The following is a 13,463-nucleotide window of genomic DNA, read 5'->3' on the forward strand; positions in this document are numbered from 1 at the left end:
AAGAATAATTAAATTCATGGACGTAAACAGTAAAGGGCATGTAAAGCGACATAGGTTTACCAAAAGATAGATCATACCAGACTAACCTGGTCTGGTGAAGTCAGACTGGCAGATACTTTAGAATTTTTGCCTTCCTCTATAGTGTGTGGGCATGAGTCAATTGCCAGGATTATCTGGGTGTATCTCACGTAATCATTTCCCTGCAGTTCCAGGGGTCTCGGGTATAGATACACCTCAGCCCCTCCTATTCTCCTCCTATAGCACGTTACAGTCTAGTCTCCTATGGGTTATAATACTTTGGTCCAATTTTGGTTGTTGGGTTTAGTGGGGGGGTGGGGTGCTGGTGGTATGGTGACCTGTGATATACAGCAGGTCAGACTAGGTAATCCAGCAGTCCCTTCTGGCTTTAAACTCTCTGACTATGACCCAGGGCACCCTGGATGGTCTTCCTATAAAACACACCATGAGGCGGTGTGACATTATTTACACAAACTGGCATCGTATAGATCATTGTTGCAACCAAGGTCCTATAGTTGGACCAAATCTTATACAAAGGAGGTGCAGTAAGGTGTCTATGGAAAGGTTATGGTTTGCTGGTTATGATTATGCTATTTGTATGCATGTATCATTTTTGTATTTAAAGTTTAACTATTGGTTCTATACCGTCTGTATTTCAAACTTCTGCTATGCTTCTGGGTGACACCCCAGACAATTTGGCAACAGCACTGCCTAGCCTGCTTGATGACCCATTAAGGACTATCAGCTACACAAATGACTCATTGAAAGAAGGCAGGTACACCTTGTGACTCAGCAAGGCATGCAGGGACATGCCTATGGACAGAACTCTAAGGTTTTTTCACACCATGTGCTAGATAGCTTGGAAGACAGACCACATGGCAAGAGACTATAAAAGGCTGCTGCAGCTCCTCCATCTTGTCTTCAATCCTGCCTCTGACCTCTGGAGGAACCTTGCTACAAACTGAAGCTCTGAACAAAGGACTGAATCATAGAATATCAGGGTTGGAAGGGACCTCAGGAGATCATCTGGTCCAATCCCCTCCTCAAAGCAGGCACAATTCCCAATTCCGCGCCCCCCCCCAGATGGCCCCCTCAGGGATTGAACTCACAACCCTGGATGACCCATCCCAGCTGTGGATGTACACCAGAGACTTGATTTGAACCTGCAGTTTATTTTATCACTGGTACAAGCCTGAACCAAGAACTTTGCCATTACTGTATGTAACTGATTCCATTTAACCAATTCTAGCTCTCATCTACATCTTTTTCCTTTTATGAATAAACCTTTAGATTTTAGATTCTAAAGGATTGGCAACAGTGTTATTTGTGGGTAAGATCTGACTTGTATATTGACCTGGGTCTGGGACTTGGTCCTTTGGGATCGGGAGAACCTTTTTCTTTTACTGGGGTATTGGTTTTCATAACCATTCATCCCCATAACGGGTGGCACTGGTGGTGATACTGGGAAACTGGAGTGTTTAAGGAAATTGCTTGTATGACTTCTGGATAGCCAGTGGGGTAAAACCGAAGTCTGCTCTGTTTGGCTGGTTTGTTTTACCTTCGTGTGCAAAGGAACCTCTGCCTTGGGCTGTAACTGCCCTGCTTTAAGCAATTTGTCCTGAATGGGTACCCTCAGTTGGGTCCCACCAAAGCCAGCATCATTACAGGTGGCAAGCATTATATGGCTTGCGCAGACTGGTAAACAGACACACAGAAGAAAAGTGATTTTTCCCCACATCATACAGCAAGTTGGTAGAAGGATCAACTAGTCTGATCTCTTCATCCACTATCATAATGACTGGCCCCCACAGCCTCCTAAGAGATAGATACTCATGTATTACAATGGAGGCAATAAAGCGTAACATTTGTTACTTAAGCTTTGCATCTGAAAGATTTACACCACTTAAACCAGACTACCTGTTTATTTGCAGATCAGATTAAGATCTAATCCTGAAACACACATCCTCTTTTACCAACACAATTCAACCCTCACAAGCAAGAATAAAGTTAATGAGATTCAATACACAGTACTTCCAACTGAAGTATTTTGCACTAAGGAGGAAGAGATTGTTCAAGACCGACCATTACACACACTGTGATGTAACCGCTACAGACTGCTATCTGCATATTGAATATCACCTGGATCAGCAATATTTATATTTGTCTTTGCCAAGATATGACTTGTGGGGAGGGAAAGATAGGTAAATAAGCTCATCTCTGCTCTGCAGACTTCCTTTAACTTTTCACTGTTAAAGTTCAATTGCATTAGTGAGATATACATTTCTGTACACAAGGTTCAGCTTTCCAAAGCCAAGTACTGCTTAAGTAAATGGTATTAACTGAACTATACAGCATCAAAAGCAGAATCCAAGTCAGATTTCTCTCGTCTCCAAAACTAAAGAATTGTAACAAATACAAGAAATGTACTTCTCAAGTTTAATGTTTTCAAGACCTCTATTTGTAAGCTTCAATTTGCATTTAGTTCTGTACCTTTTAAAGCCAAATTCAGACTTACAGTTCCCATTGGATTTAAATAGCAGCCCTACACATATGCAGGGGCAGAATTTAGCCACTACAGATGGGACAGCTACAGCAGCTTTTCTCAAACTCCTCACTAAGGGGTGGTATTTTCAAAGGAGCCTGTGGGAGCTAAGCACCCAAATCACAGTGAAAGGCAGTGAACTGGGCACTTAACTCCTTTAGATTTATTTGGAAATTAAACCCAGATCAACCACTAACACACACACACACACACACACACACACACACTCACCCCGACATAAGTATGAACTTTAACATGGGAGTTGTCATAAATATAAAGGGAAGGGTAAACCCCTTTAAAATCCCTCCTGGCCAGAGGAAAAATCCTCTCACCTGTAAAGGGTTAAGAAGCTAAAGGTAACCTCGCTGGCACCTGACCAAAGTGACCAATGAGGAGACAAGATACTTTCAAAAGCTGGGAGGAGGGAGAAAAACAAAGGGTCTGTGTCTGTCTGTGTGATGCTTTTGCTGGAGACAGAACAGGAATGGAGTCTTAGAACTTAGTAAGTAATCTAGCTAGGTATGTATTAGATTATGATTCCTTTAAATGGCTGAGAAAATAGCTGTGCTGAATAGAATGAATATTCCTGTCTGTGTGTCTTTTTTGTAACTTAAGGTTTTGCCTAGAGGAATTCTCTATGTTTTGAATCTAATTACCCTATAAGGTATTCACCATCCTGATTTTACAGAGGTAATTCTTTTCTTTTTACTTCTATTAGAAGTCTTCTTGTAAGGAAACTGAACGCTTTTTCATTGTTCTAAGATCCAAGGGTTTGGGTCTGTGGTCACCTATGCAAATTGGTGAGGATTTTTACCAAACCTTCCCCAGGAAGTGGGGTGCAAGGGTTGGGAGGATTTTGGGGGGAAAGACGGGTCCAAACTCCGTTTTTTCAGGAACCCAGATAAAGTTTGGTGGTGGTAGTGGAAATCCAAGGGCAAAGGGTAAAATAATTTGTACCTTGGGGAAGTTTTAACCTAAGCTGGTAAAAGTAAGCTTAGGAGGTTTTCATGCAGGTCCCCACATCTGTACCCTAGAGTTCAGAGTGGGGAAGGAACCTTGACAGGAGTGTTGAGTTTGGTGAATTTTGTTTAAATCTATGATCTGGTTGTATTATGAAGAATTCTGAAGTATGTTCTTCAAGCGTATCTTTAAAAAAAAAAAAAGGGTTCAGAGTACAGCCTGGACCTCAAAGGATGTAAGAACAAATAAGCTTGTACCTAGATGGATAAGTCTTGCCAACAGTACAACCTGGAATTGATCCAAAACTCTTCATTGCAAGAGAGGTGTCTGCAGGCCAGGTGTGGCACACAGTTTCCAAACTGCAGTCACCCACTTTAAACAAAAGAAATCCAAAATGCAAACATCACTTTTACTTTACATATGGGGAGAGGGAGAGGCGGGCGAGAAGCCCTTTGTAAATCTTGCTTTTTTTAAACCACATTTCAATTCTCACCATAACAAAAGCATTGGCACTGGAACAACAGTGTGATGAAATATGTAGTGTACCCAAAGTCAAAAGAAAAGAAAACCAACCGTTGCATTGTACCAGCTAAAGTAAATAGGTTCCCTCTTTAGTCAAAACTGCATGTGAAGTTCAAACTAAAAGCTTTACTTACTCACAAAGCAGAATACCATTTTCTAATCCAGAACGAAAATCTTTGTCACCAAAACTTCTGCCTGTGACTTGCTGAAAAATAATAAGGGGAAACAAGAGAGAGAAAAAGAAAGAGTTTATTAACAGGTGCATATTTAAAGAATGCTTCGTGATTTTGTTATTTAAAATCTTTAGAGCAAATGTAACATGACAACTCTTTGGGCATTGCCGGTAAAGCCCAAGATGTTTCCTGCATCGAGAAAAAGCCCCTTTCACTGAACTATTTAACATGTAACACAAAGCCCTCTCTGCTAATCCTTTAGTTTAAAATTCAAGAATGGCTTACTGTAAGTGTCACTGTAACCCTCAGAATAATTGTCAGTCTAGGCATTTTTATAGGCAACGAGTGTATTTACGCAAAGCTGAGTATATGTATTTTTTTTTGCATAACAAATATACTTCACTTTATGTGCTATTCGTGGATCTGATTCTGCAGCCCTTACTCACATGAGCAATTTCACTGGGGCACTAAGTTATGTGAGTTGGGGTTGCAAGACCTTGCGATACGATTTGTTACACAAATGTGAGGCAACCTTCCTAATTGCCTGTGCATTGTTTGTAATAAGCTGAAGAACACAAAGTTAGTAAGCTTGAAAAAAAATACATTATTTAGAGACAGATTGCAATACCCTTATTCATAGTGAACACTACACACCATGAAGTCAAATGGGACTTTCATGTGAAGTAAGGATGGGAAGTATCTGATCCTTAGCCCTGGTCTACACTAGGAGTTGAGGTCGAATTTAGCAGCATTAAATCGATTTAACCCTGCACCCGTCCACACGATGAAACCCTTTTTTTCGACTTAAAGGGCTCTTAGAATCAATTTCCTTACTCCAACCCCGACAAGAGCATTAGCGCTAAAATTGGCCTTGCTCGGTCGAATTTGGGGTACTGTGGACACAATTAGACGGTATCGGCCTCCGGGAGCTATCCTAGAGTGCTCCATTGTGATCGCTCTGGACAGCACTCTCACTCAGATGCACTGGCCAGGTAGACAGGAAAAGGCCCGCGAACATTTGAATTTCAATTTCCTGTTTGACCAGCGTGGCAAGCTGCAGGTGACTGCAGAGCTCATCAGCAGAGGTGACCATGATGGAGTCCCAGAATCGCAAAAGAGCTCCAGCATGGACCGAACAGGAGGTACGGGATCTGATCGCTGTATGGGGAGAGGAATCCGTGCTATCAGAACTCCGTTCCAGTTTTCAAAATGCCAAAACATTGGTCAAAATCTCCCAGGGCATGAAGGACACAGGCCAGAACAGGGACCCGAAGCAGTGCCGCGTCAAACTTAAGGAGCGGAGGCAAGCCTACCAGAAAACCAGAGAGGTAAACGGCCGCTCCGGGGCAGAGCCCCAAACATGCCGCTTCTATGATGAGCTGCATGCCATTTTAGGGGGTTCAGCCACCACTACCCCAGCCGTGTTGTTTGACTCCTTCAATGGAGATGGAGGCAACACGGAAGCAGGTTTTGGGGATGAGGAAGATGATGAAGTTGTAGATAGCTCACAGCAAGCAAGCAGAGAAACCGGTTTTCCCCGACAGCCAGGAACAGTTTCTCACCCTGGACCTGGAGCCAGTACCCCCCGAACCCACCCAAGGCTGCCTCCCGGACCCGCCAGGCGGAGAAGGGACCTCTGGTGAGTGTACCTTTTAAAATAGTATACATGGTTTAAAAGAAAGCATGTTTAATCATTAATTTGCCCTGGCATTCGCGGCTCTCCTGGATGGACTCCCAAAGCCTTTGCAAAAGGTTTCTGAGGAGGGCAGCCTTATTCCGTCCACCATGGTAGGACACTTTACCACTCCAGGCCAATGATACTCAGGAATCATTGTTGAACAACGCATTGCACTGTATGTTTGCTGGCATTCAAACAACATCCATTCTTTATCTCTCTGTGTTATCCTCAGGAGAGTGGTATCATTCATGGTCACCTGGTTGAAATAGGGAGTTTTTCTTAAGGGGACATTCAGAGGTGCCCATTCCTGCTGGGCTGTTTGCCTGTGGCTGAACAGAAATGTTCCCTGCTGTTAGCCACAGGGAGGAGGGAGGAGCTAGCCACATGGTGGGGGGAGGCAAAATGCGACCTTGGAACCAAAGCATATGTTCTATGTATGTAATATTAACAGCAAGGTTAACCGTGAAAGAGTGTACCCATTGTTCTATAAAATGTGTCTTTTTAAATACCACTGTCCCTTTTTTTTTCCTCCACCAGCTGCATGTGTTTCAAGGATCACAGGATCTTCTCCCTCCCAGAGGCTAGTGAAGATTAGAAGGAGAAAAAAAAATACACTCATGATGAAATGTTCTCTGAGCTCATGCTGTCCTCCCACTCTGACAGAGCACAGACGAATGCGTGGAGGCAGACAATGTCAGAGTGCAGGAAAGCACAAAATGACCAGGAGGAGAGGTGGCGGGCTGAAGAGAGAGCTGAAGCTGAAAGGTGGCGGCAGGATTCAATGCTGAGGCTGCTGGAGGATCAAACTAATATGCTCCAGCATATGGTTGAGCTGCAGGAAAGGCAGCTGGAGCACAGACTGCCGCTACAGCCCCTGTGTAACCAACCGCCCTCCTCTCCAAGTTCCGTAACCTCCTCGCCCAGACGCCCAAGAATGCGGTGGGGGGGCCTCCAGCCACTCCACCGCAGAGGATTGCCCAAGCAACAGAAGGCTGGCATTCAATCAGTTTTAAAGTTTTAAACTTCTAGAATGCTGTGTGGTCTTGTCCTTCCCTCCACCACCAGCCCTCCCAGTGCTTCTCTCCTCCACCACCCCTCCCGGGCTACCTTGGCAGTTATCCCCCTATTTGTGTGAGGAATTAATAAAGAATGCATGAATATGAAGCAACAATGACTTTATTGCCTCCGCAAGCAGTGATCGAATGGAGGAGGGGAGGGTTGTTAGCTTACAGGGAAGTAGAGTGAACCAAGGGGCAGGCAGTTTCATCAAGAAGAAACAAACAGAACTTTCACACCGTAGCCTGGCCAGTCATGAAACTGATTTTCAAAGCTTCTCTGATGCGCACCGCGCCCTCCGGTGCTCTTCTAACCACCCTGGTGTCTGACTGTGCGGAACCAGTGACCAGGTGATTTGCCTCAACCTCCCACCCCGCCATAAACGTCTCCCCCTTACCTCACAGATATTGTAGAGCACACAGCAAGCAGTAATAACAGTGGGAATATTGGTTTCGCTGAGGTCTAACAGAGTCAGTAAACTGCGCCAGCACGTTTTTAAAAACGTCCAAATGCACATTCTACCACCATTCTGCACTTGCTCAGCCTGTAGTTGAACAGCTCCTGACTACTGTCCAGGCTACCTGTGTACGGCTTCATGAGCCATGGCATTAAGGGGTAGGCTGGGTCCCCAAGGATAACTATAGGCATTTCAACATCCCCAACGGTTATTTTCTGCTCTGGGAATAAAGTCCCTTCCTGCAGCTTTTGAAACAGACCAGTGTTCCTGAAGATGCGAGCGTCATGTACCTTTCCCGGCCACCCCACGTTGATGTTGGTGAAACGTCCCTTGTGATCCACCAGAGCTTGCAGCACTATTGAAAAGTACACCTTGCAGTTTATGTACTCGCCAGCTTGGTGCTCCGGTGCCAAGATAGGGATATGGGTTCCGTCTATGGCCCCACCACAGTTAGGGAATCCCATTGCAGCAAAGCCATCCACTATGACCTGCACATTTCCCAGGGTCACTACCCTTGATATCAGTAGATCTTTGATTACGTTGGGTACTTACATCACAGCAGCCCCAACAGTAGATTTGCCCACTCCAAACTGATTCCCGACTGACCGGTAGCTATCTGGCGTTGCAAGCTTCCACAGGGCTATTGCCACTTGCTTCTCAACTGTGAGGGCTGCTCTCATCTTGGTATTCATGCGCTTCAGAGCAGGAGAAAGCAAGTCACAAAGTTCCATGAAAGTGCCCTTACGCATGCAAAAGTTTTGCAGCCACTGGGAATCGTCCCAGACCTGCAACACTATGCGGTCCCACCAGTCTCTGCTTGTTTTCCGGGCCCAGAATCGGCATTCCACCGCATGAACCTGCCCCATTAGCACCATGACGCCCACATTGCCAGGACCCGTGCTTTGAGAGAAGTCTGTGTCCATCTCCTCATCACTCTTGTCACCGCACTGACGTCGCCTACTCGCCCGGTTTCGCTTTGCCAAGTTCTGGGACTGCATATATTGCTGGATAATGCACGTGGTGTTTAATGTGCTCCTAATTGTCAAAGTGATCTGAGCGGGCTCCAGGCTTGCCGTGGTATGGCATCTGCACAGAAAAAAAGGCGCGGAATGATTGTCTGCCGTTGCTCTGACGGAGGGAGGGGCGACTGACGACCTGGCTTACAGGGAATTAAAAATCAACAAAGGGGGTGGCTTTACATCAAGGAGAAACTGTCACACAGAATGGCCTCCTCAAAGATTGAACTAAAAACCCTGGGTTTAGCAGGCCAATGCTCAACCCACTAAGTATCCCTCCCTCTGGTATTTCAGGCAGGACTGAATCTCCATTCAAGTTTTCAAGGTGCCCCTGACAGACCTCACCAAAACGATTCTCGACCGTTGATTTCACGGAGGGAGTGAGGGAGGGAGGGGGGAGCAAATGAATACAAAACAAATCTGGTCTATTTCTTGTTTTGATCCACTCCATCTATCTTTTACATCTTTGGCTGGCAGCAGACGGTGCAGTAGGACTGCAAGCCATCCACATCTCCTGGCTGCTCGGCAGAAGATGGTGCATTAGGACTGCCTGCAGGACTAAAGAGAATGACCTGGTCGAGTCACTCCTAATTTAGTCCCTTTGCCCATGTCTGCCCAGGTGCTCCTGACTGAACTTACCGAGGTGGCCAGGAGCACCTCGGACACAATGAGGATGGTTTTCAGGCCTATTGCACCCTCTGTTCCCACAAGGCAATGGATTGCTGCTGCTGTGTAGCAATGCAGTACCTCATCTGCCAGCACCCAGGAGACACACAGTGACAGTGAACTGAGCAGGCTCCATGCTTGCCGTGTAGAACTCAAGAACATGAGGTGGAAGGCACTGCTCCATGCACGCTGGGGTGGGTGTCCTGCTCATGTTTTTATGATTATGAATCCTGCTTGTGGCATTTTCCCTAATTAATGTTGGGTGGCTTCCCTCCTTTCATTAAAAGTTTTTCTCCACTCAGACTCTCTGCTTGTGAGAGGGGAAGTATTGCCTCTCAGAGGCTCCTAGGGGTGGTGTGTAATTTTCCCAGGTTACTGGGTGAGGGCTCGAGCAGGTTTGTGTTGTATTGTTGAAAAGGAACCCCTAGATATTGAACCTGGCCCTCCTTGCTGCTGGCTCCACCTGGCAGAAGAGTTACACCAGGCAACATTTATTTTTGTGATGGTTTGCCTGTACAACTCAAATGCACAGCTGAAAGAATGAAAATGGTACAACAAAGTACAAAAACAAGAGCAGATGAGAAAAGGAGTGAAGGTATAGGAACAGCACACGTCTGTGTAAAAAGGAAATGAAAATAAGTGAGGCATGGACAAGGGATGAGTGCTCTAAAGACTCAAGATTGTGAAGGGGAAGTATTAATTGACTGCAGGCTCCCGGATTTGGGAAGGAACTAAAAATGCAAATGAGACAGCTCCATTAGAATAATGTTTCTAACATTTTCAAAGTCATCATCTTCACAGGGAAAGGCAAGAGGTAAACCAGCTGCTAGGGCTGAAAGGAGCAAGCAAGTCGACTTCTGCAGGAAGAAGTTATTCACTTTGTGCAGGAAATGTGATTGTTTGAGATGTGTCCCTATGGGAGCATCAACTCAGGTATGCATGTGCCTCTCGAGCCCTTGATCAGAGATTTTCAGTTAGCAGTGTCTGTTTGGCCAATGCATGTGCCCTATGCCTCCTCATGCCCGATACCAAGGCTATATAGGGGTGCACAGGCAAACCGCTCTCAGTTCTTTCTCCTCCCAAACATTCCCTACGGAACAGTCTGAAACAGAAGGAAAGGAGGACAAACATTGGTGCACCCATGCGGGGGGACATCTCAAAGAGCCACAGTGACTGCACAAAGTGAGTTACCTCTTTTTCGAGTAGCATCCCTACCAGTGCTCCACTTCAAGTGACTTCTGAGCAGTATCCCCAGATGGAGGAACAAGCTTTGGAATAGAGTCCAGAACTGAAGATAGCACTGCAGAACCAAGTGCCACCATGGATCTGACAGCATGGCTCAGGGCATAATGTTTTGAAAATGTACGTATCAAAACCCCACAGTGGCCCTACATATTTCAGATACCTGTACATTCTTCACTAATGTCATAGATGTTACCTGCCATCTGGTTGAATGTGCCCACAGCATCATAACAAGTGATAACAAATACAGATATCCATTCATCTCTCAGTAGAGATCAAGAACCCTGTGGAACTATCCACAAAGGAAATGACAAGCCTACGTGACTTCATAAATTGCTTGGTCCTAACTAAGTGGAAGGTCAATGCCCTTCTAAGATCCTAGATATGTAAACAGGATTCCTGTAAAGAACTACAGTATGTGGCTATGGGAAAAACACTGGAAGATGGATGTACTGATGAAGGTGGAACTCCAACAGAACCTTAGGTAAGGATTTAGTGTGCAGACATAAAGAGACCTTGTCCTTAAAGAACACCATATGGGAGGGAGATGGCATCAAGGCCCAATCTCCCTTACCCTACAGGCCGACATGATGGCTACTAAAAAGGCCAGTCTTCATAGATAAATGCAACAGAGAACAGGTTGCCATTGATTCGAATGAAGGTCTCCTAAGGTAATTGAATACCAGGCTAAGGTCCCCAGTTTGGGTAGGGTTTCTAAATTGCAGATTGTCATAAATATAAAGGGAAGGGTAATCACCTTTCTGTATACAGAACTATAAAATCCCTCCTGGCCAGAGGCAAAACCCTTTCACCTGTAAAGGGTTAAGAAGTTAAGATAACCTCGCTGGCACATGACCAAAATGACCAATGAGGAGACAAGATACTTTCAAAGCTGGGGGGAGGGGGGGGCGGGATGACACAAAGGGTGTCTGTCTGTCTGTGTGATGTGTTTGCCAGGAACAGATCAGGAATGCTCTTCAGAACTCCTGTAAAAAGTTAGTAAGCAATCTATCTGGAAATGCGTTCTATTTCCTTTTGTTAAATGGCTGGTAAAATAGGTTGTGCTGAATGGAATGTATATTCCTGTTTTTGTGACTTTTTGTAACTTGAGGTTTTGCCTAGAGGTATTCTCTATGTTTTGAATCTGATTACCCTGTAAGGTATTTACCATCCTGATTTTACAGAGGTGATTCTTTTACTTTTTCTTTAATTAAAATTCTTCTTTTAAGATCCTGATTTTTTTTTTATTGTTCTTAAGATCGTAGGGTTTGGGTCTGTGTTCACATATGCAAATTGGTGAGGATTTTTATCAAGCCTTCCCCAAGAAAAGGGGTGTAGGGCTTGGGGGGATATTTTGAGGGGGAAGACGTCTTCAAGTGGGCTCTTTCCCTGTTCTTTGTTTAGCACGCTTGGTGGTGGCAGCATAGGGTTCAAGGACAAGGCAAAGTTTGTACCTTGAGGAAGTTTTTAACCTAAGCTGGTAAGAATAAGCTTAGGGGGTCTTTCATGCATGTCCCCACATCTGTACCCTAGAGTTCAGAGTGGGGAAGGAACCTTGACACAGAGATTCCTCACATCCTTAATAACCTACATGATACCAGATGCGCAAATATGGAGAATCCTTCTATCGGTGGATGAAAGGCTGATACTGTGGCCAAATGGACCTTAATCGAACTAACTGATAACCCAGATTTCTTTAGATCCAACAGATAATCCAGGATGACTGAAAGTGGCACCAAATCAGGGAGGAGGCAGTGATGAATCTCTTCCATTTCTGCAGGTAAGTAGTGAGGGTTGATCTCTTTCTGCTATTGAGTAACACCTCTCGTAACTCCCATATTGCAGTAGGATTCTCACCCTGTGAGCCATCAAGGAGCTAGGCCCTGAGGCAGAGAGCTACTAGGTTGGGATGAAGCATCCAACCAACATCCCATGACAGGAGAAGAGGAATGGTTTGGAACTTGAACAATGGTTGGATACATAGGTAAACACGTAAGGGTACCATACTTGTCCCAGACAGAATGGCACTAAAAAGGATAACTTTGTCTCTGTCCTGACTGATCTCGTTCATCACCCTTGGTATCAGCAACATAGGAAGAAATGCATAAAACAGACCCTTTTTCCAAGAAAGAAGAAAGGAATTGTGACACCCTGACACCCTAATATTCGCAACTGTCATGTAATTAGGATATTTTTTGTACAAAGTATGTACAATGCCTTGTGAGGTATTCTAAAATTCTTGATCTGTTAAACATTAATATCTCATTGGATTGTATGTGCTAGTGTTGTATGCGAAGTTACGAAGTTTGGCTATGTATGTGTTACTGAAACATGTTGTGAGGTTGACAACACCTACAAGCAGCCTTTCAAGTACAACAGTAAAAAGGCCAAACAATGTTAATGGGTTATTGAGGAAAGGCACACAAGCACAAGGATTACCCCAGGAACTGTGTACAATAGAAACCTTTCAGAGATAGCACTACACAATGGGAACTGCTTGACCCAGGTCACAGCAAAAGAGCTTTCCAGCAAGTGGGAAGAAGATATAAAAGGGGAGGAAATGACATCATAATAGTACCTCACTCTCCCTACAATACCACACTTGGGAGACACCTGAGGAACAAAGACTGAACTGGGGAAAGTGATGGTCCCATGCTAAAGGGATTTCTAGCCTGTGTATGAAGACTTGGGAAACCCAAGCTGCAAAGCCAATGCAGCTTGTGCCTTAAGAATCTGCCAGCCTGTTTATCACTCAGGGTGAGAATTTGCTAATTCATATCCTATCTATCCAGTATGTTAAGCTCAGTTTGCAGTTTTATTTACTAGGTAATCGGCTTTGATCTGTTTGCTATCAATTATAATCACTTAAAATCTATCCTTTTGTAGTTAATAAACTTATTTTATGTTTTAATCCAAACCAATGTGCGTTTGACTAAGGTGTCTGGGGAAAATCTCAGCTTGGTTACTACAGGCATACATGATCCTCTTCACATTGAGGAGAGGCTGACGGGGTATTAAACCCAAATACTGGCCAGATTTGACCAAGGCAGGATGAATCATAGAATCATAGAATATCAGGGTTGGAAGGGACCCCAGAAGGTCATCTAGTCCAACCCCCTGCTCGAAGCAGGAC

At 44.7% G+C, this 13,463-nt stretch overlaps 1 protein-coding gene across 17 annotated transcripts in view; it reads right to left on the reverse strand.

Moving 5' to 3' along the window:
• Positions 1-13,463, reverse strand: part of LIMCH1 (LIM and calponin homology domains 1) — a 305,602-nt gene that overhangs the window by 195,829 nt on the left and 96,310 nt on the right. For 16 of the 17 annotated variants that reach the window (XM_043544457.1, XM_043544462.1, XM_037897875.2 and 13 more), the window contains exon 2: positions 4,177-4,247. The exons of the other annotated variant lie outside the window; for it this stretch is intronic. In XM_043544457.1, the coding sequence (XP_043400392.1) occupies positions 4,177-4,247 (71 nt within the window). The remainder of the gene's footprint in view (positions 1-4,176; positions 4,248-13,463) is intronic. 17 annotated transcript variants of the gene reach the window in all.

The sequence above is a fragment of the Chelonia mydas genome, chromosome 4, assembly GCF_015237465.2.
Source record: "Chelonia mydas isolate rCheMyd1 chromosome 4, rCheMyd1.pri.v2, whole genome shotgun sequence".
Lineage (NCBI taxonomy): Eukaryota > Metazoa > Chordata > Testudines > Cheloniidae > Chelonia > Chelonia mydas.